This window comes from Nelumbo nucifera, chromosome 4, assembly GCF_055504915.1.
Source record: "Nelumbo nucifera cultivar China Antique chromosome 4, China Antique-T2T, whole genome shotgun sequence".
Classification (NCBI taxonomy): Eukaryota; Viridiplantae; Streptophyta; class Magnoliopsida; order Proteales; family Nelumbonaceae; genus Nelumbo; species Nelumbo nucifera.
In genome coordinates, this window is record NC_142652.1 from 32,707,911 (window position 1) to 32,725,512 (window position 17,602).

The 17,602-nt window shown below is 44.9% G+C and overlaps 3 protein-coding genes across 3 annotated transcripts; 2 read left to right on the plus strand and 1 right to left on the minus strand.

Annotated features, from left to right (window-relative positions):
* The first annotated feature begins 2,302 nt into the window (after window positions 1-2,302).
* Window positions 2,303-3,146, plus strand: LOC104609957 (calcium-binding allergen Ole e 8). Its single transcript, XM_010276410.3, has one exon. The coding sequence runs from the start codon at window positions 2,428-2,430 to the stop codon at window positions 2,917-2,919; it is 492 nt and encodes a 163-aa protein (XP_010274712.1). The 5' UTR covers window positions 2,303-2,427; the 3' UTR covers window positions 2,920-3,146.
* Window positions 3,147-3,631: 485 nt separating this feature from the next.
* On the plus strand, window positions 3,632-5,765 carry LOC104610004 (putative pentatricopeptide repeat-containing protein At3g15130). The gene is made up of 2 exons (XM_088903317.1): window positions 3,632-4,404; window positions 4,498-5,765. The coding sequence occupies exons 1-2, from the start codon at window positions 3,752-3,754 to the stop codon at window positions 5,612-5,614; spliced, it is 1,770 nt and encodes a 589-aa protein (XP_088759443.1). The 5' UTR covers window positions 3,632-3,751; the 3' UTR covers window positions 5,615-5,765.
* Window positions 5,766-6,571: 806 nt separating this feature from the next.
* Window positions 6,572-8,845, minus strand: LOC104609958 (Pentatricopeptide repeat (PPR) superfamily protein). Its single transcript, XM_010276411.3, has one exon. The coding sequence runs from the start codon at window positions 8,756-8,758 to the stop codon at window positions 6,629-6,631; it is 2,130 nt and encodes a 709-aa protein (XP_010274713.1). The 5' UTR covers window positions 8,759-8,845; the 3' UTR covers window positions 6,572-6,628.
* Between the last annotated feature and the right edge of the window lie 8,757 nt (window positions 8,846-17,602).

A 17,602-nucleotide genomic window follows, 5' to 3' on the forward strand; every position in this document is an offset into this window, starting at 1 on the left:
AAAAAACAAGTATCGATACGCATGATACGCCGTATCAATACTTGTTTTTTTTTACTTTTTTTTTATGGCGTATCGGGCGTATCAATATTTTGAACCTTGGTTCTATGTTTTTTTGCTAGGATCTTGGTTAATTATTTGTCTATTCTAAAATTTTAAGGTATCAAACTTACTTGTCTTTCTCATTTCACTACTTGCTAACTAAGTAGACTTTGCCTATGTTTCTGTTCTGACCAATGCTTTAAAAATGGACGCAGAACCAGTACCGGTTTGGCCACTGGTTTTTGGGTCAGCATTTCTAGTGATTAGTCCAAACAAACAATCCATTACAATTTAAAAAATAATTAAAACAAAAAACGGCCAAGTCAAATAGGTTAACAATTTGATTGCCCGGGTCAGCAGGTCATTGACTAAGTCAACATTTTTTTTTTTTTTGCAAATTAACGGTTCAAAGGTGAAACAGAACCAGTTGGACGGTTTCTAGGCTGAACAGTTTGACCATCCAGATCAAAGACAGTTCTAAAACCTTGTATCTAACTGATGTTTTTGAATTTCATGTACACCAACCATGAATTTTTAAATGTTTTTTGAAGGATAGGTTTATTATTAAGATTCATTGTTTTTATTTTTCTATTCTTCCAAATTTCCTATAGAATAAATGCAGCCTTTTCCTATTCAACCCTTCAATTGTTGAATTGAATTATGTTCCTCATTCAGACCTTGGAAATGAGAGCTTTTTTTCTATCCAAACTTATTGGGCCACTGTTCATTCCTTGACTATGAAGTTCGCTCTCAAACCCTTAGCTAAAGACAGAGTAGTCCATATCCAGATCCATCCATTTGAGAGTTAGTACATTTATGGTTGTAGCTTTTCCATTGAGTAATAACCAAAGATTTCTTTCTCTAGACAGCATTTTTTTTCCATATCGTTTTCATTGCTTTTACAATTTCAGTTTTGTTTGCATTGGTCCTTATGAAGAATTGGTATGCTGACCTAACTATGAATTGTCCTCTTCCTCACCCAACCATATTTTTCTCTCTTGTGAGAATTGATAGAGATTGAGATATAACTTGGATGGATCTGCAACCCTACATGAAAGAAATTTTAAAACTCTTCCAAGTTCCACATTATCCATTAACATAATAAAATTCAAGTTCCATGAAGTAATTTTGAAACTAAGGGTCTCATTCGGTAAATATTGCACAAGTCATTTTGGTCAGACTCATTTAGTAAATAGTATTGCACCATTTCGATGGTAAACTTCAAGCCAACAATTAATGTAGAACAACTAAAATTATTATTAAAACAAAACTACTTTTATGCAAGTTAGAAACAAGGTTATCATCAATTGAAAAAAAAAACAAGAAAAATCTTTCCACTTGTTGTACATATGAGCTCTCAATTCATGACTTCAGGCATAGGCAACCCTACAGCACATTGATCCTTGTTTCCTTTATTCAAGTCCTGGGCCAGGGCCTAGCTAGGCCACACGAGCTATACGACCAACCATCAAAAACGACCCAGACGGAGTCGAGTCTATGCTTGTCCACTTCAACTTTTCAATGTAAATCCGTATCACTTTCGGGTACATACTGATAACCCATCATTCTTGGGGTCGACAAGCCGCCCATAGAAAACTGAAAACCAACCAGTAAAAGAAAAGAAAAAGAAAATTGAATAGCATTCGACTCTTCTAACGAGTCGAGTCTGGTCTGGATCCATCTAAATCCAGACCCAAATCTGAACGATGAGTTTGGGCCGGGTTATGGGGTATGGGCCTATACCATTAAATACATCAATACCACTTTATTGGTTACCACTTACCAGTTTTATAATACCGGTTACAAGATTTTCTAAGGTATGGATGATTATCCCAATTACATGCATCAGCTACATGAATCTTGTTTCGCTTATATAGGTTAAGGCCTGGCCTGAAGTATTGGGCCCAAGATTGACCCAAAAATTATTGGGCCTCATGTGGCCCGGAAACATGTGGGCCTGGGTAGAAATGATCACCCTTAATTTAGATTTGGGTCCTATGGGTTATATTTGGGCCCATATGAACCCGATTCATTTGATTATCTACTTACAAAAAAGAATGAAAAAAAGGAAAGAAAAAGGGAGGCCAAATTATCGACATCAGTAATGTTTTGTAATCGACGTGTTTGGCTATTATGACCCGAACCCAAAAAAAAAAGAGTTTATTGTCGGTTGAAGATCCGTGTTTGAAGGCGACTTTGCTTAAATGCCGCGTTTAAACCGCGTGAGTGTTAATAAATCAACCGAGCGTTTACCTTTCTCTTTTCTTTTTTATCTTTTTTCGATAATCCGAACAACGAAAGCGGTTGGTTGGTGGTTCTAACGACGAAGATCAAAGAAAACAAGTACAGAAGCTCTCGAAGCCCAGAGAGAGAGAGAGAGAACCAACCATGTCCAAGAAATCTGGTTCTTCAATTGCACTGGATGCTGAGAAGAGGGAAGAGATTGAGAGAGTGTTCAGACGATTCGACATGAATGGCGACGGCAAGATATCCTCCAAGGAGCTCGGCGACGTCCTACGAGCCCTCGGCACCGAGGTGTCGGCGGATGAGGTTAAACGCATGATGGAGGAGATGGACACCGACGGCGATGGATTCATCGACTTGAATGAATTCGCCGACTTCCATAGTTCCATGATTGGGGAAAAGAAGAGCGGTGATGAGCTGAGCGAGTTGAAGGACGCCTTCGACTTGTACGACAAGGACAAGAACGGGTTGATCTCGGCGGTGGAGTTGCAAATGGTGTTGAATGGGTTGGGAGAGCCGTATACGGTTGACGATTGCAGGCGGATGATCAGCTCCATCGATGCCGACGGTGATGGAAACGTTAGCTTTGAGGAGTTCAAGGTGATGATGAACAATGGAAGAGCTTCTGCTCAATAGTTCTAATCCTGTAAACATCAAAATCAATCGATGGATGACGAAGCCAAACATATGTCTGTACATGTGGTTTCATGGATTAATCTCCGGTCTATGTGTTTCGCTTCGTTTTTTTTTTTTTCTTTTGTTTCTGTTTGTGATATGAATGAATCTTGTCAAAGAAAACCAGAACGAAAGAACATGAATCGATCAGCTCAATTTCATAGTTATGGAATTTTGTTTTTCTTTTATCATACGTAGAAAGTAGGTAATGCAAGTTTGGATTTTCGATTTTTGTACATTTTCTTTTATTTATGGGTTTTAAGGAAGGCCCATGACTTAAGCCTGAGGCAGGTGGATGACGCTGATGTGACTTAGAAGTGGGCCAGACGGCCCAGACCAGAGAGAAACGTTGACCTCTGACCTGTGGCTTCTCAGTCCTATAGGGTTTGGATTTTGGTGTGTACGGTAAGACTTCTGAAACATGGGACAGGTGGCAACTAAAAGGCTGAACACCATCTACGAATCACTTGGCCGTGGCCCCGAACTCAAGAATATTTTAGGTGGGTCCCATCATGGATGGCTGCCGGCTGGGATGTCTGATTTTGACTCGTGGCAACTGCCAGTCAACCTCCCAGACACACGTGCTGGGGTGACATATCTAACAGCCACGTCATACCATCTCATCAGTCATGACTCATGAGACATGAATCATCACCTCTTGTGCTAGGTCAATGCTAGCACCACGTGTCCCATGATGCCGTGGCCGCAACAGGCGTTGCAGACAATGCGCCGTGGGCCGTTTTTATCTAGGATTTAGCCCAACGAAGAACTTACAGCCTGCAAATCTCTTAGAATGCGCCGTGGGTCATCCACCACCCTGGAGGGCATTCTCCTGCAGTTCCGCCTCTGCAAATCAGCTACAGAGATTTCTGGTCACCATAGCCGTTACCCCATTCCCCATTTGTTTACAGGGATTTCAAGCCTATCCACCCCAATTGCGAGACACCCAGTTGAAGAATTTGATACTCAATACGACAACTCAATCAGATTGCACCGCTTTAGCCATGTATTACAGGAAGGCTCCAACGCCCGCGACCTCCGAGCAGGCATGTTGGCTCATGCCCAACTCCTAAAATTGGCTCCTAATGGCTTCCTTTCCCTGTGGAACAAAGTGCTCGGGCTGTATGCTCTATGTGGACACACTCGGCTTCTGCGTTTCCTGTTTGAAACAATGCCTGAGAGAAATGTAGTTTCTTTCAATACAATGATTTCCTCTTATTTTGGCCATAATCGTAACAGTGTCAGAGCCTTGCAAGTTTTCTCCAAGATGCAAGAGGAGGATGTCAAGCCGGACCGTATCACCCTATCTGCATTGATACGGGCTTCTGTGCTTTTAAACACTTCACACTTGATAGAGCTCTTTCATGCCCAAGTAATTCAATATGGTTTAAGTTCTAATGAGTTCGTGGGGAGCGCGTTGGTTGATGGGTATGCGAAGAAAAGGAGGTTAGAATGTGCTTTACGTGCATTTGATGAGATAGCTGAACTAGATTTAGTCTCATGGAATATCATGATTGATGCATGTACATGTAATGATAGCAAAGACCATGCCTTGAGAATCTTCTCTCGGATGCGAAAGGAGGGTGCAAGGTTTGATGGCTTCACTTTGACGAGCATCACAAAGACATGTTCAGAACCAAGAGACCTGGAACTGGGTTTGCAGCTGCATGGTTGCATAGTAAAAGCCGGCCTGACTTCTGAAACGCCTATTGCCAATGCACTCATCACCATGTATGCAAAGTGTGAAGAAGGAATGGTTTCTGCTACTCAAGTTTTTCAAAGAATGTTTACACCCAATATCATATCCTGGACTGCGATGATTGCTGGGTTGATGCAAAAGGGGCAGAATGAGGAAGCTGTTCGATTTTATAGGAGAATGCTGAGAGTAGGCGTGAAGGAAAATGAGTTCAGCTTTGCTAGTATTCTTCCGGTGTATAGTAATTTGGCAAGCCTTGAGCAAGGTAGACAAGTTCATGCAAGGGTCATTAAATCATGGGTTGGCTTGGATTTATTGGTGCAGAATGGTCTTGTAGATATGTATTCGAAGTGTGGCAGCTTAGCAGATGCCCAATTGGTGTTCATGACCATGGAAAACCGTGATCTCATATCTTGGACAGTAATGATTACGGGATTTGGCCAGCATGGGAGGGGAAGAGAAGCTCTCAATTTCTTTGAAGCAATGACAAATGAAGGACTGAAGCCAGATGCTGTTACATTTCTTGGATGTCTATCTGCATGTAGCCATAGTGGTCTCGTGGATGAAGGGCTTCAGGTTTTCAGGTCCATGATTGATGTTTATGGTGTCAAGCCAAAGCGAGAACATTATGCTTGTATAGTTGATATGTTTGGTCGTTCAGGGAGGTTGAAGGACGCAGAGAGGTTTATTGAGGATACAGGGATTAAATCGGATGCTTTGGCATGGGAAGCATTGCTTGGTGCTTGTAGGATTCATGGGGAGATGGCACTGGGAAAGAGATCAGCAGAGAGGATTATGGAATTAGAACCTGAGAAGCATGGACCATATATGTTGTTATCAAATATGTATGCTGACAGGGGATTGTGGGATGATAAGGGCAAGTTGAGGGAGAGATTCTGTGCAAGCGGGTTGAAAAAGGAAACTGGGCACAGCTGGGTAGCATTGCAGGGCACACTGTAGAAGTTTTTGAATAAGATGATTAAACAACATTCCTCAAAACAACTTTCTAGATAAGCGAATGTTCTGGGTACTCGATCTTCATCAATAAATTAGGACTGGCTTTGTGAGAGATAATCAACTTAATTCAGCCTTAATCCTAACCATTTGGAGTCTGCTAGGACTGGTTTCATCATGAGAGGTGCCCATGCAAATTTTGTGATGTTGAAACTAATTGGGTGCAGGGTGAGAAAAAAGACAGAGTTGGACATATTCTATGCAAATTGCAGGCCTGGACTAAGAATAACGTGTAAACCAAAATACAAGCTGAAGACAGAATATACCTCCATACCCATTACTTATACGTCAACAAACTTCTGACAAACCCTAACATGAAATTTATTCTCTGACAGCATCTTGAGTTACATTGATGTTGGAAATTAGCTTGGAAACCATAAAAAAAGCAGTTGATTGTGGTGAATGGTTTCTGTAAAGATGGCATTTATTTTTAAATCTTATTAATACAATTCATGGTTCTGATCACTGATCAAAAAAAAAAAAAAGAAAAAAAAAACATGGCTCTGATCAGTTAGCCAGGTCTTTGTAATCAAATGATATTTGGATATATTCTACAGATGAGGAACTCTTTCTCCTGATGTTTGTTGTTTCTCTTCATAATAAATTTGACTACTTGTGTACTGCATCATGATATTCCTTGTATTCCAGATTGCTAAGAGCAGAACCTGCCCTGAATTTGTGTATTCAAAACCTAGATGGATGGGCTAAGGCTTCTTTCAGTACTTCAGTACTTGATTATATACCCCATGTAGACATCTAACTTATCCTGCATCTCCTTTGATTATGTTGCCCAGTAAGCTGAGATAAATGCATGCAACTTCTTGATTCTCTAGTTCCAACTGTGCTACCAAAAATAAATCATGTAAGGTCAGTTTCTAACATTCTATCTCTAAAATCTCAGGGTTCCTTTCAACCAGGACACTCAATTTCTTTCATTATGCTAGAAGTACATATCTCATGCTAGGTTGGACCTCCTTGTCCCCTAATTCTAGAATCCTTCTCCAACTTTTCTGCAACCTCTTTGCTTTGCGAAGGCAAAATATCAGCAGGGAACATTTTCTTTGAGTTCCGGTGCAACTTATCTAGAGTTCTCCATGTCACAGCATCTGGGACCAACCCATTTTTTCTCATCTCTCCCATTATCTGGTGAGCCTCTCTCTTCAAACCCAACTTGCAAGCATTGTCAATTAGAATGTTATAGTTAACAATGTTTGGGGCAACCCCACAGTCAACCAGTTCATATAAGAAATTACATGCCTCATTCAGTTTACCTGACCCACATAAGCCTTTAAGAATTGCTGCATAAACATAGTCATCATGAATTCCTGAGGGCCAAATTACATTTTCCCAAAATTCCTTTACCTCCTCTATTCGGTCAGATCCGCATAATCCTTCAACCATAATTGTATAAGTTGTACTGTCAGCAATCACTCCTTGACCAACCATGTCACTGAAAATCCCCATTGCTTCATCAACTTTCTGTAATTTGCATAACCCCCGAAGAACTACATTGTAAGTAACAACACCACGGCAAAGACCCTTTTCGGGCATTTTGTGGTGCAACAGATCGAGGGCTTCTTTGATCTTTCCATCATTTAGTAGACCACAGATAATGGTCGTGAAGGTAACAGCATCCGGAGCACAAAGATTTCCATTCAACATATCATGTAGGACTTTCAAAGCTTCTTCAACTCTTCCCATCTTGCAGAACCCATTAATAACGGTGTTGAGGGTAACTACATCAGGTTGGCACCCATCCTGAAGCATGGAAACAAGTACATTTAAAAGCTCACTAAGATTATCCATACAACAAAGCGCTCTTAGGAATATATTGTAGATTCGGGTTCGGTCCACACCTTGCTTATTCAGCATAAACTGAAGTAGATTCTTGGCTTTGCAAAGATCAGATTCTATGCAAAGACCCTCAACAAGGACCTTGAAAGTAGGTTCAGACGGCGAGTATCCAAATGCTTGTCCCTCTTCAAACAGTTGATAAGCCCTCATACATCCTCCTTCCTTGCTCAAACCGTGGATTATAGAATTGTATGAAACCAAGCTTGGAAAAAATCCCCTCTTTCTCATTATATACACAATCCTTGATGCCCCATGATTCCGTCCAGCTCTGCAAAGAGAATCAATCATCTGCCCGTAAGCAAATTCTTCGTTGACGCTTTTCCCTTGAGGCATCTCTTCAGCAATCCTGAAAATTTCATGAAAGAACCCTTCTCGACATAGAGAATCAATAAGATTAGCAAAAGCTGCATTATTGACAGAAAGGTCCTCCTCATCAATCATTATGCGCCAAAGCTGGCGCATCAATTCCGTCCCCTCCTCAACCTTCCGCTTCCTCAAAACACCTCTCAGCAATACACTATACGTGAGTGAATTTGGAACAACACCATTCTCGCCCATTTCATCAAACAGTTTCCGAACAACATTCAATTGCCCAACCTTGCAAAACCCATTGATAAGAGAAGTATAGGTGACAGTATTCGGAGCATGCCCACGACTTTTCATATCGAAGAACAACCTATGGGCTTCAATTGGATGCGAAATGGAGCATAGCTGATCAATTAGGCGGTTGTAATTGATTAACGATGGCACAAATGCTGGCTTTTCAGCAATTAAACCGCAGACAAGGTGCAGTGTTTGATCCGGAGTTCTGGCGTCGAGGAGGCGGGCAATGAGGACATTGCAAGTACGCTCATCAGGGACACAGTCAGAGGCGATAGATAGGATAAAGCGGTGGTGGGCCTCGGAGAAACGATTAGAATCGCAGAGAGCGTGGATTATGCTGCTAAGGTTGAGCGAATCAGGGCGATACCCTCGGAGACGGAGGCGGTCGAGGAGATGAAGTGCGCCGTCTACGTTTCGTTCAATTGTGCAGAGTCTGTGAATCTTTCTACCCCAGTAAGACCTGTTGTTTACATTTACGCTCTCCTCTCCTTCTTCGTCTTCCTCCGCCTGTTTATCCAGCAAATGAGACGTCAGATGAGTGGTTTGCTGGCAATAAGTGTTGAATTGAACGGGGAAGAAAGAAAGGGAACCAAAGAGCTTTTTGCTTGTGAATTGAAAGGGGATGAGAAACATATTCTTCAGTCTTCACCTGTTCAGCTGTAAGCTTGATTTCGTTATTCTGGTGGATTCGGACGAACTCGAACAAAGCTGCTGCCAATTCAACTCACATCTACCGACCCGGTCTGGTCTAACATTCACAATCGGGTCAAGTTGGTCTTGCCATGGCCCAAGGATCTTGACATAGTGCTTTAAGTAGGTGTGATAAACTGATAATGGTATCGGCAGCCATTCAAGCTTTGCACCTGTGATAAGGGTTATAGTCTGTGCCCAGCCTACGTGGGCGAAGGTAGGGCCAAGTTTGATTCTAGGCCTACGTGTACTCTAAAATTTGTGAGTTTGATGCGAACCCAGACCTTAATACAAAACTTAGGCTCAACCCCAGAATGTTTGGTCCAACCCGGGTGAAAATGATCACCCCTAGCTTTTAAGTCAACCTTAGTTATTCTAGCCAAATCGTTTCAGGTAGAAAGAGCAGTGGTATCTGTTTTGAACAAAATAAAATACAGTTTAGAAAGAGCAGATGGTCAGACCAAAAAATTAGGAGAGAACGGCTTTTCACTTTTGGCCATTTTTTGCCCAACCTGGGCTCGAGCCCAACTCAGACCGAGTTTGGGCTTTAGGCCCAATTCTTAGGGTTGGGCCTAGGTTGAGCTAAAACCTGGCCCAACCCGCTTGACTATACGCCCAGTGTTTAGAAAATTGGATTAGATCGGCAATCAAACCGGTTGAACCATGACCTAGGGTCCTAATCGGTTCAGTCACACCCCAATAACCAGACTTGCTCGAAACCTGCTGAAAATCGGCTAATTGATCAATTTAACCGGGAAACTAGTCCCGGTTTCATAAAACGGCCCAAATCCATACATAAGTGAAATTTTAAAATGTTAGGTGGCGTTTGATAAATTTAAAATCTGAAATCTGAAAAGTTAAAAAGATATAATTTGTCTGAAATCTAAAAAGAAGCATAGGTACTTTTTAGAGGCTTTGAATCCATAACTTTGTTTGTGTTGTATCAACCCTTTACCATCTGAAATTTATTGATTTTACCATTTTACCCCTAGAACATACTATTTGAAAATGTCGAGTTCAATTCGTATTATCTCAAATTTTCAACTTCAAAATAATACAAATAATAAATAATAAATTAATAATTACCAATTACTAATTAATAAATGAAACGATTAAAATTAAAAAAATAATTAATGACTATAAAAATATTAAAATAACTAATAATTAATAATTTACACAAATAAAAATTAAAATAACTTTTAAAAACTAATGAAATAATTAAAAATTACTAGTAAATAAAAATAATTAATAAAAAATATTAATAATTAATTAATTAATTAATTAATTAATAATTAATAATTATTATTAATGTTAATATTCACTGAACAGTTGTCGTTGCAAGTTGCAGTGATTGTGTCGGGAAGACAGGGGAGGGAGAGAGAGAGAGAGACGGATCAAATGGAGTAGGGGTATTTTTTTACTTTAGGCCACATTTGAAACGCATCTGAGCGTGTTAAGTGACGGGCTTGAGTCTTAAAATTTCAGATCTGAAAAAACTTTTCAAATCATATTTCAGATGTAACACCAAATAAGCATTGCATCTGAAAAGTAGATATTTCAGACTCAGGCATCTAAAAAGTGTTATCAAATACCACCTTAGTAACAAGATTTGAACCCAATACCTCTTATTTTTATAGATTACTTAATTACTACTAATCCACCTTTTTACTTATTATGCACATATTTTAAAGAAAATAGAAGTTAAAAGGCCTAAACCCTAGTAATTTGTTTTAAAAATCAAAAGCTTATCATCCATCCACTACATTTAAATACATTAAAGTTATATTATATATAGTATTTATATGACCCATAGACCATAGTATATATATATATACTTATGAATATATATATATATATATGTATATGTATATATATATCATATTATCACAGTTTGACCAGAGTCAAACCTCTGACCTACGAACAGGGCAAAAGCAAGTATACTGGTGGGGTCCTTGTCCCCCCACCACCAAAATTTTTGTTAAATACTTAAATCATTAATCATTATTTATATAGGGTTAGTAATGGGAGGTTGGTCAAAATGTAATAAACAGGGTCATAAATTCAAACCTTCTCAAATACCTTGCTTCTGCTTCAACCTCCCCCCACCCCCACTCCCAAAATAAATAAAAAAGAAATTCCTGGCTCGGCTACTGCGCATTAACCTCTCTCTTCTTCTATATGCATCTCCTATGCATTGTATACACAGATACAGACATACGGTTTGCTGTTTTAAGCTTTTACGTTGTAACAGGTACATTTAGTAATGCGCCCCACCGTGAGAGGTGTTGATGGGGTTGGACCACATGCAGTCTGCAGTTGTACAAATGCTTCAGGTACAAAGTACATCCAGCTAAGCGTGCAACTAACAAGAGTAGTCCGTACTACTGATTTGGGTAACCGAAAATTTTAAAAATATGTTTCTCTTCTGTTTTTACAGGAAAACCTTTTTAATCTTTTTATAATCTAATTGTTGTCTTTCCTTTCACTTTTTCTTAATTTGCTTTTACCAAAACTGATAGTTTGGCCCGACCTCGCAAATCACGCCACATGCAGCAGTTCGGCACTAAAAACAGCATACCGAGGGTACAAAAGACCAAAGGGGAGAGACCAGCGGTTCGAACTCCCTAAGAGGAGCCCGAACTCCCTACAAGGGGCCCGAACTCCTTACAAGGGGCCCGAACTCCCTATTCGGAGCTCGACCTCCCTGCGAGGAGCCCAAACTCCCTATAAGGGGCCCGAACTCCCTACTTGGAGCTCGAACTCCCTGCGAGGAGCCCGAACTCCCTACAAGGGGCCCAAACTCCCTACTTTGAGCTCGAACTCCCTACGAGGAGCCCGAACTCTCCCTTTGGCCCCGTCACACAAAGCAGAGACCCGAACTGGCTCGTCTCATGACAGTTCGGAACACCCCCCTGTCCGAACTTGACCGCCTCGCGCACCGCTCCAGGCACTTCGCCTCCAGAGCATTGAACTGGACGAACCACACCGTACCTAACACCGAAGGAGTCCGTATCCAGGGGCGGCGCACCTGACTGACTTGGGATCTGACGCTTGACGGCCGCACTTCAATGGCCACCTGCCACCGTCACCTACCACCGCCATCTCCAGTTACAGAGACGGCTCCGACAAAAAGAGCAGTGACGGTTCTGCCCCAGCAGAGGCAATGACGCCCGAACTGGCAGAATCACGGAAGTAATCATTCCCGACCTGACAGAAGTCTAGGAGTGAGTGTGCGAGGTGCTTATAAAAGGCTCTCCACTCCCCCAAAGAGGAGGTATGCAAACTTTGCGCTATCTGGTTTTATCTTGCCTTTGAAGGATTCTAACTTAAGCTTCGGAGCCTTTACACCGAGCTCTCCCCGAAGCTTCCTCATCCCCTCCGTTTCAGGTTCCCTGCTACTCAGCTCAGAGGCAAGGTCGTTGACAGCTAAGACCGGCCGGATTGCGCATCATCAATTGGCGCCGTCTGTGGGAAATGCTTCAAAAAGCCTCCCTCCAAACTCTCATAACCCCTTTTCTTCAAAAAACCCAACACTCATGGCCTCTTCCAGCAACGCCGGACGTGGCACGGAGACAAACACCACCGGGGAACAACTTCAAGTTCCCGTGGTGTGCATCAGACAGTTCACCATCCCCCTTTCGGTGGATGGGATCCCCAGCTTGAATGTGCCACAAGTAGTGGCGCCAGTAAACCTCCCTGCCACGAGCATCCCCTTTCCTCCCCCTATTGAGACAATCTTTACTGAACCGACTACCGTCCCCCTGGCAGCCAACCAAAACCAGTTGGATGACCTGATGCAGTGCATGCGGGCAATGCAAGCCCAAATGCAACAGTTCCAGCAACACCAGCTTCACCAGCACCAAGTGTTGCACAACATCTCCCAGTATCACTATCAACAGCAGTTCCCCCAACTGCCACTGAATCAACCACTACTTCCACCTCGCCACCCTGCTCCAAGGCCGATCAAGGCCTCCCTGTAGGATAGACGCCCCCACCAAGGAAAGGCCTCCCGGCCCTAGAACCCCCCTAACAGTCAGGCCTCGTCCCCAGGCTGAAGAGAGAGAAAAATCATCCCTGCCTCGCAGCTCGCAGGCGGGTTGGGAACCTCGCCCGCGAGATCGGCTCCTCGGCACTCCAAGCCCGAGTTCCTGCTCACGGAAAACCGATTCGGCGCCCTGGCAGCAGACTACCAGCATTTCGGGCCCATCGAGCTCAGCAACACGGAGACCAGCAGCGCCAGTACAAGGCCCACTCAACAACGAAGGCGCCGGCGAAGTCGCCATACCGCCACCCGTGTCTTGTCAGAGCTCAGAGGCAAAGAAGAGACGAGCTCGAACGAGGTAGGAGTTGCCCCGATTCTCTCAGTTCCTTCCCCCCTCGCATCAGAACTCCTGGCGGTCCCCTTGCCCAGAGATTTCAAGCTCTCACCTCTGGACAAGTATGACGGGTCCTTCGACCCCAACGACCACGTTGATGCTTTTTAGTCTCAAATGCACCTCGCCAGGGCCAGCGAATCGTCCATGTGCGTGGCCTTCACCACCACCTTCAAGGGGGTAGCCCGCACTTGGTACAGGAACCTGGCCCCCGGGTCGATAAAGTGCTGGGCCCAGTTTGTGCAGGTCTTCACCGCACACTTTGTCACCAGCAAACGGTGCCCCAGAACGGAGGAAAGCATCTTCGGAGTAGTCCAAAGGGAAGGAGAATCCATCCGGGGTTACATCAAGCGATTCAATGAAGCATGCTTGCAGATACTGCGGTGCAGTTCGCAGCGGCCAAAAGAGGAGTAACGCACAAAGAGTTCAAATGGCACATGGTAGCTAACCAGCCCGCAATCGTGGCCGAATTCCTCAAGCTTGCGGACAAGTTCATGAGAACAGAGGAAGAAATCAACTAATGAACCGAAGGTGGGAACGAGAAAAGAAAGAGAGAAGGCGAGCCCTCCAACCCAGTCGACCGGAAAAATCCGGCCTGGGAGCCGAAGCTGAACCAGTCGTTCCAAGCACCCCTAGCAGTTCGGACGGATTTTCACGCCGTTAAACACAAGGCGGACCGAGATCTTAATGACGATCAAGGACGCCCCATATGTGAAGTGGTCACCTCGCCTAAAGGGAAATCCGAATGAGAGAAATAAGAATTTGTATTATAGTTTCGATAGAGACCATGGTCATAGTACCGAGCAGTGTAATAATCTCCGGGACGAGATAAAGGGGCTCATCCGTCGCGGATACTTAAGAAATTTTGTACAGCACAACAATAATAACAATAAGGCAGGTCGGCAAGGGGAGCACAAAAAGGATGCCCCCGAACCTAGCAGCAGACCTGCCGAACTGTTGCAGCGACAGCCTCCGGAAGAGAGGCCAGTTTGGGCAACCATCCATGTAATTGTGGGAGGATCGGTGGTAGCAGGGTGTACCTCGGCAACAGGACTTCAGTTCGCGAAGCGGCTCTCGAGGAACAAAACCCCCTAAAAAGACCAAAGACCGAAGAACCAATCTTCTTCACGGAGGACGACGCGCGAGGGGTCCATTACCCCCACGATGACGCGCTTGTCATTAAACTAAGGATCGGCGACTTCAAGGTCAGATGCGTACTCGTAGATTCGGGCAGCTCAGCAGACATCCTCTTTAAATCAGCATTTGACCAGCTACAATTACAGAGGAGCGAGCTGAAGCCCGCGAACACTCCTCTGGTGGGTTTTAGCGGAGAGGAAGTCAAGCCCCTCGGAAAAATAACAGTTCCTGTGGAAGTCGGCACATGGCCTTGTGCGGTCAGACTCAACCATGATTTCCTGGTGGTCGCGACCCCCTCCCCATACAACACCATAATAGGGCGGTCAATCACGCATATCCTAGGAGCGGTGGTCTCCACCTACTATTTGGCCATGAAGTTCCCTACGGACTTCGGTGTGGGGGCAGCGCGGGGCGACCAACTCGAGTCCCGGAAGTGTTATGTTGCCGCCCTGAAGGGAAAAACCAAGGTGGCCGACGACCTCGAACTGGAGCGGCCTGCGGAGCAAGGAGAGGAACGAGCTTCGCCCATAGAGGAAACGGCCACGGTCCCGACTTCGGCTACGGACCCAGTTCGCACACTTCAGATCAGTGCTTCCGTCGAGGAACCCCTACGAACCAAACTGGTGAGTTTTTTACTTCAAAATTTAGATATTTTTGCCCGGTTCGTGGCCGACATGCCCGGCATTAGCCCCGGCCTGATAACTCACAAACTTAATACTGACCCTGTAGTCAGACCCGTTAGACAGAAGAAACGCAACTTAGCCCCAGAGCGCTAGAGGGCGGTCGACGAGGAGGTCGAGAAACTCCTCGCAGCAGACTTCATAAGGGAAGTCCATTACCCGAGCTGGGTGGCCAACCCAGTGCTAGTAAAAAAGGTGAACGGCAAGTGGCACATGTGCGTCGACTACACCGACCTGAACTGAGCTTGCCCAAAAGATTGCTTCCCCCTCCCCAGGATTGACCGCCTAGTAGACGCGACCTCGGGACATGAGTTGCTAAGCTTCCTGGACGCCTACTCGGGCTACAACCAAATCAGGATGGACCAGTCCGATGAAGAAAAAACCAGCTTCATAACCGAGTTCGGCCTGTACTGCTACAAGGTCATGCCCTTCGGATAAAAAAATGCTAGGGCGACCTTCCAAAGACTTGTAAATAGGCTGTTTCGGCCCCTGATTGGCACGAAGATAGAATGTTATGTAGACGACATGGTCGTCAAGACACAGTTTTCACAAGAATTAATAAAAGACTTAGATTCTGTCTTCCAAATCCTGCGTCAATTTAGCATGAAATTGAACCCCAACAAATGTGTCTTCGGCGTCACCTCGGGCAAATTCCTAGGCTACATTGTCAATCGACGCGGTATTGAGGCCAACCCAGACAAGATAAAAGACATCCTAGATATGAGACAACCCCGGAAAGTAAAAGAAGTTTAGAGGCTAAACGGCCGCATAGCCGCTCTAAGCCGCTTCATGTCCAAATCAGTAGACCGCTGCCTACCTTTCTTCAAAGCAATCAAAGGCAAAGGGTTCGAGTGGACCCAAGACTGCCAGCTCGCGTTTGACGAGCTAAAAGGTTACCTCGCTAATGTGCCAACCTAGCCCGGCCCGAGGAGGGCGAGATCTTAGAACTGTACCTCTCGGCAAGCGACGGGGTGGTCAGTTCGGTACTAATAAAAGAAACAGACCAGATCCAGCGACCCATCTATTATGTTAGTAAAATTTTGCAGGGAGCAGAGACAAGGTACCCGCAGATAGAAAAGCTAGCATACGCACAGGTGATAGCAGCTCGGAAACTCCGCCCGTACTTCCAGTCTCACATCGTCATCGTCCTGACTGACAAACCTCTGAGACAAGTTTTACTCATACCCGAGGTTTCCGGTCGACTGACGAAATGGGCCATCGAACTCAGTGAGTACGACCTCCAGTACAAGCCAAGAACTGCTATTAAGGCCCAAGCTTTGGCAGATTTTATCGCCGAGTGTACATTTAGCCTCGAAGCCCCTGAGCCAGTTGAGCCCGAGATCCCCAGTTCGGGCGAGCACGGAGCTCCCAAGCCAATAGAGTCTGAACCCCGTGAAGTAGCAGCCAGTGTAGCATCTCTCCCGGTTAGACCAAACGCGAACTGGGATGAGGAGCCCTGGATCCTTCACGTAGATGGGTCCTCGAACCAGTAAGGCAGCGGGGCTGGGATAGTGCTACGCGGCCCGAGCGGAACAAAGTTGGAATACGCACTACGCTTTGAGTTTGCGGCATCCAACAACGAGGCGGAATACGAGGCATTGATAGCCGGGCTGAACCTAGCACAGAAGGTCGAAGCAAAGCACGTTGTTGTCTGCAGTGATTCCTAGCTCGTGGTCAACCAAGTTACAGGCGAGTACGAAGCACGCGAGCTCACTATGATTGCATACTTGGCAAAAGTAAAAGAGGCTCTACTCAACTTTCATTCACACTTCATTAGGCAAATCCCGAGGTCAGAGGACACTGAGGCCGATGCCCTGTCCTGGCTAGTCAGCACGAGTCACAACGCCATGAGAACCGTGTACATAGAGGACTTACCTCGGCCCAGCATTCTCGGTGGGGTAGAAGAGGTCGCTCCCGTCTTTGAAGCAGAGCCAAGCTAGATCGATCCACTCGCAAGCTTCCTGCTAGATGGAACCCTCCCTGCGAACCGCAATGCAGCCAAGAGGGTGCAGCGCCAGTCAGCCAAATACGTCTTAATAGACGAACGGTTGTACCGACGATCCTACACGCTCCCCTACCAGCGATGCTTGCGACCTGCCGAAGCCGAGCTCGTACACCGCGACACTCATGAAGGCTTGTGCGGCGGACACCTGGGGGCAGAGCTCTCGCTCAAAAGGCACTCCGACAAGGATACTACTGGCCAACGATGAAGGCAGAGGTCGTCGAGCTCGTCAGAAAATGCGACAAGTGTTAGAAGCATGCCAATATCCACCATCAGCCTGCTACCGACCTCAAGTACCTCACCAGTCCATGGCCCTTTGCACAATGGGGCATCGACCTTCTGGGGCCATTCCCGCCAGCAACAGGTGGGAGAAAATTCCTAGTGGTGGTAGTAGATTACTTCACAAAGTGGATAGAAGTCGAACCTCTAGCAAAAGTTACAGCCCGAAACATACAGAACTTCTTTTGGAAGAACATAGTATGTCGCTTCGGGCTACCCCGGATACTGATCTCCGACAACGGCAAACAGTTCGAGGATATCAAGTTCCAAGAATGGTGCCAAAGTATGGGAATTAGTCAGAACTTCACGTCGGTCG